At 60.5% G+C, this 8,357-nt stretch overlaps 1 protein-coding gene across 1 annotated transcript in view; it reads left to right on the forward strand.

Moving 5' to 3' along the window:
• The first annotated feature begins 1,031 nt into the window (after window positions 1–1,031).
• The window catches only part of QSOX1 (quiescin sulfhydryl oxidase 1), an 8,290-nt gene continuing 964 nt past the window's right edge, over window positions 1,032–8,357 (forward strand). Inside the window, exons 1-11 of the mRNA XM_017737400.1 lie at window positions 1,032–1,175; window positions 2,670–2,718; window positions 2,898–3,000; window positions 3,792–3,882; window positions 4,111–4,256; window positions 4,671–4,808; window positions 4,949–5,078; window positions 6,898–7,020; window positions 7,131–7,275; window positions 7,515–7,694; window positions 8,081–8,355. Of these exons, the coding sequence (XP_017592889.1) occupies window positions 1,047–1,175; window positions 2,670–2,718; window positions 2,898–3,000; window positions 3,792–3,882; window positions 4,111–4,256; window positions 4,671–4,808; window positions 4,949–5,078; window positions 6,898–7,020; window positions 7,131–7,275; window positions 7,515–7,694; window positions 8,081–8,355 (1,509 nt within the window). The 5' untranslated portion in view covers window positions 1,032–1,046. The remainder of the gene's footprint in view (window positions 1,176–2,669; window positions 2,719–2,897; window positions 3,001–3,791; window positions 3,883–4,110; window positions 4,257–4,670; window positions 4,809–4,948; window positions 5,079–6,897; window positions 7,021–7,130; window positions 7,276–7,514; window positions 7,695–8,080; window positions 8,356–8,357) is intronic.

The raw sequence follows: 8,357 nt of genomic DNA on the forward strand, positions 1-8,357 counted from the left end.
CGGGAAAGCCGCCCCCGTGCTGCGCAGCGTCCTCGCTGCCATTCCCACGGCTGGATTCTCGTAGGAGTGGGCTGGACGGGGAGGATGCCAGGGTGAGCCGCGGGCACCACGTGCCGCTGAGTCCAGGAGCGTGCCTCCTCCCTGCAGCAGGGCTTGTCACCAGCCCTCCTGTGCCACCAGTGCCAGGGCGGTGGGAAGCAGCTCACCTGTCCCATCTCCTGAGACACGGGGTGGTGTGTCCCTGCCTCCAGCATGCTTACACCTGGGGCAGCACAGGCTCCATCTGCGTGCCAGTGCCATGTCCCTCCCTGTCTCACTCTAAGGACAGGCTGGACATTCTCCAGCTTGTGTCCTTTACGCTAAAAAGAAGCCATTTCAGAGCTTTATTCTCCATTTTCCTGCTGGTTTTCAGAGCCTGCTGTTTAAAATGCCTCCATGCCCTCTTTTGTTCATCTGTTTTACCCCAGGGACCCGCTGCTCTTCACTGGGGAGATGGTGGGGAGTCACAAATGGGGAGTGGGTGCTCAGAACCTGGGCGGGCTCTGCTGCAGTGCCCTGGCCTGGCTGCTGGTTTTGGGTTGTTCCCTCTTGGTTATCAGCTGTGCCCTTGGTCTGGGGTGAGACAAGCTGGAGCCCGTGTTCCTTGCTCTCCCCGAGCTGCGGTTAGCCATCCCTCCCCTTCTCCTGGTGTCCTCTTCCCGGGAGCTGGGGCAGAGGTTGGACAGGCAGAACCAGCCAGGCAGGCGGCATCGGGCAGAGCTGCCTGTGCTCTGGCGCTGGCAGGGCAGGGCGTGCAAAGCCAGCTCCTGCCTCACACGGCTTTCCCTGTGCTCCTGCTGCCCGGAAAGTAGGGCACCACACACCAGGACGGACCACAGCCCCGGGTGTTCAGGCTTGGAAACCATTGGTCGCTGCCCTGCGAGGGGCAAGCAGCAGTTTGGGACAGGAGGGTCTCTGTCACTGGCACAGCAGGAGATCCCTCCTGTCTCCGCTGCAGGCAGCTGTGGGGAGGAGGGCGGTTTTTGGGGCTGTGGGGGTGCTGAGCTATGCTGACCTCACCCTCTGTCCCCACAGAGTGGAGGCCTGCAGTGATCCTGGCGGCCATTGACTGTGCCGACGAGGACAACCAGCAAGTGTGCTCTGATTTCGGGATAACCGGCTTCCCCACCATGAAGGTGAGACTGCCTGTGCCAGCTGCTTGCTGGGTTTCACTGTGCTTTGCTTTTTGGCCTGTCCCTCTCTTGCTCAATTGGACTAACAGGGCTATTGCACCAAAATACTCCCCTTGGGGCTTTGCAGGCCAGAGCTGTTTCACCCAAAACAGTGCTGTGTCCTGGCTGCACCCAGTGCAACTGCTGGGTGATGGAGCAACAAGGAGGAGGGGAAACCAAAATGCTGCTTTGTGGCGAAACATGGAGGCTGGATCTCTGCTAGGATGAGGGAGAATCTGAATCCTGGGTTGGAAACCCTTGGGAAAGGCTGTTTGAGGGCAGAGGGAGGTTGCAGGCGCAGGTTTTGGAGGAGGGCACAGGGATGCTGCGGGAGGTTGCATCTCCTGGGAGCCTCCTGCGGTGGCTGGCAAGGAGCCATCCCTCCTGCTGCGCCTGTGCCCAGCCCTTTAGCTGTGTCAACACACTGCTCTGCAGAACCTCCCGCTGCAAACAGAGCCTTGCTCCAGCACGAGCAGTGAAGCAAAAGAGCTCCAGGTGCTACAGGCAGCAGTTAAAACCAGGATTGCCTTGAGATGGAATGGGTAGTGATAAGGGTTTTATCAGACATGCCCTCAGTCCCAGTTTACAGGCCCAGCTCCAGGTGGGGTCAGATTTGGGGTTTTCCAGGCAGGTTGGCTTGGCCCCAGCCCTACCCTGGGGTCTCATCGAGCACTGCCCTGGGACACTGATGGAAACATCTCCCAGGGCCGGGAGGTGTGCTGATGTGGCCGTGCCAAGAAGTCACTTGCTTCACATCCTGTCCCTGCCAAGCACCTTTTGCAAACAGCCTCAGCTCCCAGCCCAGCCTGCAAAGCAAACACCTGGCTTATGCAACCTGGTGTAGCTGCTCTGGCTCTACCCTGGCTACTGGAGCCACTTTAGGAGGCTGGGAGTGGGAAAACCCCCTATTTTCTGCTTTGTCAGAGCTCTGGGGCAGGGAGACTGGTTTGCAGGACTGGGAAGGTTCCAGCTGCCTCCCTGGAGACACCTGCTCCACTGCCTGCCTGTGCTCAGCCCTTGGCCAGACATGGCTCCCAGCCCGTGCCTGCATCCCTCCCCTCTGGGGGTGCCCCAAAAGATGGGGCCAGAGCTGGGAGCTTCCTCTGTGCTGGCTGATGTCAGCTGGCATTCTGCAGTGTTGTGGGGAAACTGAGGCAGAGCTGATCTACAGGGAGCCTCAGCCTGATGGGTTGCACTTCCTCATGTCCCACTCCAAACACTCACGACATGGCTCCCAGCCCGTGCCTGCATCCCTCCCTGCTGGGGGTGCCCCAAAAGATGGGGCCAGAGCTGGGAGCTTCCTCTGTGCTGGCTGATGTCAGCTGGCATTCTGCAGTGTTGTGGGGAAACTGAGGCAGAGCTGATCTACAGGGAGCCTCAGCCTGATGGGTTGCACTTCCTCATGTCCCACTCCAAACACTCACTCCAGTTTCCCCTTGTGTTTTTTTCCCCTTTCAGTTCTTCAGAGCTTTTAGCAAGAAGCCAGAGGATGGGATAAGGATTACCAGTGAGTATTCAGAGCCATGGGGTTTTTTACCCCGGATGTGAACGGCCCTGCTGCCCACACCTCCCACACGCTGGAATATCTGGGAGCTCTGGGGTGGCAGCTCCAGGCAGCTTCCCTCGGCTTGGCCCCTGGGATCGGCTTCCCCAGGACTGACCCCTTGGTGTCGTGTCCCCCTGCAGATCCCAGTGCCACCGTTGAGGATCTGCGCCATGCCATCATCACCAACCTTGAGCAGAGCCAAGATGCCTGGCCACCTGCCTGTCCTCCGCTGGAGCCAGCAAGGTAGGGGCAGCAGGAGGCCAGGATGGCCTCTGTCCCATGGGGAGCAGGTTTCTGGGGAAATCCTGAACCCAAAATGAGCAAGCAGCAGCTGCTGCATCATGCACGTTCCAGGGAGACACAGATGACCTGGCCAGGGCAGAGCCATTTCCATCGCCCAAATGAGATGGGGCCATATTGTTGCGTCTCCTAATGAACCTGCTCATCAGCTCCACTTAGAGCAAGCAATTCCTGGGCCCCAAATTCTTTGGGACATGGCAGTGTCATGCCATGCTGAATGAGGCTGCGTTAGAAGCTTTCTCCTGTCCTGAAAAAGGGTTTTTTTGATAGCATACAATTTTGTTGGTATCTGAGTTGTCCTTGCTGGATGCAAACAGTTGCTGCATTGTCCTGAGAAGGAGCCTTTGGATTTCCCAAAGCAGTGGTCGAGCCAGGCACATGCCTCAGGTATTCTGGTGCCTCTGTGTCTTAGCCAAAAAAACCCCAGCCCTGGTTCAAGTTCATTGATGTTTTTTCCCCTGGGCGAGCGTGCAGCTTCCCCCTGCCCTTCCCTGCCTGTGCTTTGTTTTCTACCTCCTTGGCCAAGCCCCGTGGGTTTTCTCAAAGCCTGCGAACCAGAGCAGAAAGGGAGGCTGGAAGCTGCAGCAGGAGGCATTGCCTGCTCGGTGGGGCTGAGCCTGCCCCAGCAGCTCCTGCCAGATGCCAGCGGGCGAGGGTCGAGCTCCCCGGGCGTGGGAGGGCGGAGCATCCTGCTGATGCCGAGGCACCTGCTGCCGTCCTGCTCTCTCTTGCAGCGCGGAGGAGGTCCGTACCTTCTTCCAGAGGAACAAGGACCAGTACTTGGCACTCATCTTCGAGAAGAGCAACTCCTTCGTGGGCAGAGAGGTGGGTACAGCTACATTTATCCCCCATTTCTCTTGGAGCCTGTGTCCCTTGGTGCCTGATAATTCCCAGGCGCCTTTGGCGGGGCAGCTCTCTTCAGGCAGCCTCCCTGCCCAGCTTGCACACAGCTTAGCCAGTGCCAAATGTTACACAGGGCACTGAACAGCTCTGCTGCATCCCTGGTGGGGCTGGGGAATCCCTCTGCCCCCCATCTGACCCCGGGGCTTGCAGGTGGCCCTGGACATGCTGCAGTACGAGAACATTGCGGTGAGGAGGGTGCTGAGCACCGAGGAGGAGCTCGTGGAGAAGTTCGGCGTCACCACCTTCCCCTCGGGATACCTGCTGCTCCGCAACGGCTCCTTCTCCCGCCTGCCCGTGTGAGTGTGGGACACGGCAGGGTGGCTCCGGGCATGCTGGTGGGGTGCCAGCCTTGTGCCCATCTCTCTGTGCTCCTCTGTAGTTGTGGGAAGGCGCGTCAGGAAGGAGACATGGCTGGGTAGGGGAGGCTGGGCACTGAACTGCATTGCCAGCCCTGGCTGGAGCTGGCAGAAGGGAAAATCCTTGTGACTGAGCCATCCCGTTGCCATACCTGCCTGGAGGTGGCATGACATGGCTACCTGGGGCTCAGTCCTGTTCCAGGGTGCATGTGGGCAGGTGGAGAGTATGGCCCACCATGCGCTCCCTGCCCAGGCCCGAATTACCCACTCGGCTGAGCCTCCTTCTCTTTTGCTTCCTTCCTTGGGGTCGGGTTTGGGAGGGAAGAGGGACTCAGGGCTTCTCCTTCCCGGCAGGCACATAGAGGCACGCTCCTTCTACACCTACTACCTGCGCACGCTGGCGGGCATCACCCGCGGCTCCTACAAGCTGAACACCACGGCTAGCACCGCCAACGACACCGACCACGTGTCCCAGCCGCTGCGAGCCGACCGGTCAGAGCCCTCACCCTGCTGGGGACACCGGGGCTGGGGGGTGCCGGGGGGGGGGAAGGGCTGGGACATTCCTTCCCTGGGAAAACCCCTGGTGTGGATGAAGGCGCTGATGGAACCTCATGTTGCGCTGCCCTCCCCAGCTCCAAGCTGTACATGGCCGACCTGGAGTCCGCGCTGCACTACTCGCTGCGGGTGGAGGCTGCCCGTGCCTCCGCGCTGGCCGGAGCCCAGCTGGCCGCCTTCAAGTGCTACGTGGCCACGCTAGTGAAGGTGAGGAGCTCTGCGTGTCGGGAGAGGAGCTGCCTGTGCCTCCTTGTCCGTTCATGCAATGCAAACACAGTGTGGGCCACCGTGTCCCAGTGCTCGTGGGTAGTGAAGCGTGGCAGTCCCAGGTGTGGGCCCTGTGTCCTGGTGCTCAGTGTACGGCATGGCTGCTGTCAGGCTGTCCCTGTCCCTGCAGATCTCCACACTCAGCCCAAAGTCCCAGTGGGAGCTACGAGGCGGTGCTGGAGTGCTTCAAACAAGATGCGTGCTGCCGGCTTTGGTGGCAGTGGGATCGGCACTTGCAGGAGGTGTTGAGGCAGGAGGTCTTTTCAGAAGAGAGGCTGTCACCTGCTGGGGTGTCAGAGATGGCCACAGGGGTTTGTCACTCTGATCTGGATGCTCGGCTCAGGGAGCCAATCTGCAGGCTCCTTTGATAATAGTCCAGGAAAGGAACTCCCACTCTGAGTCAGGCTCCAGACAAGCCTAATTTAAGGTCTCCTTTTTCCTTCTATGTTGGGCCTGGCAGAGCTGAAGTGAGTGAGAGTCTTGAGCCAGCACAAGCAGGGCAGTTTAATTTCCTGCTGCGATGGAGTCCTGCTGCCTCTGGCTGTTTCCTCCGCCGGGCCTGCAGGGGCCCTGTCTCCATCTCAGTGCCTGTCACAGCCTAGGCTGCTTGGCAGACTGGGGCCGTGCCCTCCTTCTTTGCTCCTTCCTTTGTCAGCCAGGGTCTCACACTCAGTTTGGACCTCACTGATGTGCAAGACACCCCTTGCTCCCACCCCCATCTGCTCTGTCCCAAGAAACAGCTCCAAACACGTGCCTCAGACCTTCATGTGGCTCCTCTGCTTGCCCCCAACCATTGCCCTCGCTCTTTCTCCCTTGAATGTGAACTACGGAGATGGGAAAATAAACCCCCATGGCACCAGCTCCCTGCCCGTGGGTACAGGTGTGCTGGGGTGGGGAGCAGCACTGGTTTTATTTGATCCATTTTCAATTCTCCCCGCAAACCTTCCCCTCGATGAGCTGGAGCAGTGGGTGGTGGGTGCCGGTGCTTCCCCGAGGATGCTGAGCCCGCGCTGCCATTGCCCTGCTCATCCACAGGACGGAGCAGCGTCCCCAGGATTGCCAGCCCAGGGCTCAGCCTGGGGGAGCTCAGCCAGCAGGTCCCAGCCTTAACTCTTGCATTCCCAAGAGATATTAAAGGGGGGAAACGTGGAAATAAGTGGTTCCTGGGGGCAGGGGATTGCACAGCAAAGCCTCCTGTCCAAGGAGTCGGGGACACTGTGCAGCGGAACTGTCAGGTCACAGATCATTCCCGTGCAAATTTGGCTCTTCCCATGTGATTCCCCATGGGCCTGGGAGGAAGAACAGCTCAGACTTAGCAAACTCCTCCTTCCTTTCGCTTCTCCATCACTTCTGTGTGCTGGTGTCTCCTCCTGCCCACAGGTCAATCCCTCTGTCCGTCTGTCTGGTGGTGGCATGGGCTGCCAGGCTGCTCGTCTCCCGGGAGTGGTTTTAAAGTGCAGCTGCTAATCGGCTTTGCCAGACTTATGGACAGAGTGGCTTTTTGCCTCCCTCAGTTGGGGCTGGGGTTTGGAGCCTGAACATGCACACAGGGGACTTGCCACCCAGGGGGGGGGACAAGCTGCAGCTCCCAGCCCCTGGGAGATAGGCACCAAAACCTTGCCAGGACCTTGCTGCCCTCCAGCACAGAGGATGCTGGTGCTGCCCAGTGCCTGTCCTGGTGAGCCAGGGGTGCCTGTGGGCTGCCCTGCTGCTCCCAGGATGGAGTCTGTTTTTTCTCAGTCCTCTTCCCCCTCTGCAGTACTTCCCGGGGCGCCCCTGTGTGCAGACCTACCTGCAGACCCTGGATGCCTGGCTGAGGAACTGGACAGAGCCCGAGCTGCCCCGCACCGTTTTGAAGGAGGCCATGAAGAATAACAGAGACGTAAGATGCCCGTGGGCACCCCCAGCCCCTGCTCTCCTTACCCCAGCCCCTTGCACCCCAGGCTGGCATTGCCTGCCAGCCCCATCACGCCGTGTCCATCTGTCCACCAGGCCTCCCACCCCTCCGTGCTCCCCACCAACGTGACGTGGGTGGGCTGCCAGGGCAGTGAACGCCACTTCCGTGGCTACCCTTGTGGGCTCTGGACCATCTTCCATCTGCTGACTGTCCAGGCTGCCCAGAACGGTCCTGACAAAGGTATTGGTGTCCCTGGGGGCATCAGGGGCTCAGGGAGGGAGTCCCCAGGTGGGCTCTGGCATGGATAGGGATGCTGCATGTGGACAAAGGTTTGCTTCTGCCCTTCTTCATCTCATCCAGGGGCAGTTTCCGTGGGGGACGAGAGACAGAGAGTTGGGGTGTGGGGTTGCTACCTCAGCCATGGGACCGTGGTGGTGGCACTGGGGTCCAGCCTCACCCCCGTGCTCTGCCTCCCTCAGAGTTGCCCCTGGAGGTGCTGAGCACCATGCGCTGCTACGTCCGGCACTTCTTCGGCTGCCAGGAGTGCGCCGAGCACTTCGAGGCCATGGCGGCCGAGTCCATGGACAGGGTGGCCAGCAGGGAGGAGGCCGGCCTCTGGCTCTGGTCCCACCACAACAAGGTCAACGCTCGCCTGGCGGGGAAGGGGGGCTGCCACGAGGGCAGTCGGAGCGGCTTCCTGAGGGAAAAGGGGAGGTGAGGTGGAGGAACGTCCCTCCTCCTGGACGGATCTGGGAAATGGCTGCAGGGTGCAGCAGCGGGGACATCTTGCTGTCATTGTCCCCCGTCCCAGGGGACAGCAGCTGGTCACACAGCGTCAGACTGCCCTGGAGATGCAGCTGGATCTTACATGCTCCTTACAGGGAGCTTCCCAAAGCTGCTGTTTGCCCACGGAGGGACCCTTCCTCCCGAGGTGGCTCCTCCAAATGTCCCCATCCCCAGCTGCTGGATTCTCCGGGGTGCTCATACGGGGGGAGGGAGTATCACACGTCCCCTCTAACCCCCTTGCTGGCTCCGGTCCCTGCAGGAGGTGACACCGAGGACCCCATGTTCCCCAAGCTGCAGTGGCCTCCGCCGGACCTGTGTCCGCAGTGCCACAAGGAGGAGCGGGGGGTCCATGCCTGGGAGCAGCCGGCCGTGGTCACGTTCCTCAAGGCACACTTCTCCCCGGCCAACATCTACATGGACTATGCCGAGGCCGACCCCATCCCCGCGGCCAGGGAGGGGACCGGGGCCAGGCTGGGCCCGGAGGGCCCGCGAGAGGAGAGGGGGAGAGCAGACGAGGAGGAAAAGGAGACGGAGGC

Source organism: Corvus brachyrhynchos, unplaced genomic scaffold, assembly GCF_000691975.1.
Source record: "Corvus brachyrhynchos isolate BGI_N302 unplaced genomic scaffold, ASM69197v1 scaffold466, whole genome shotgun sequence".
NCBI lineage: Eukaryota > Metazoa > Chordata > Aves > Passeriformes > Corvidae > Corvus > Corvus brachyrhynchos.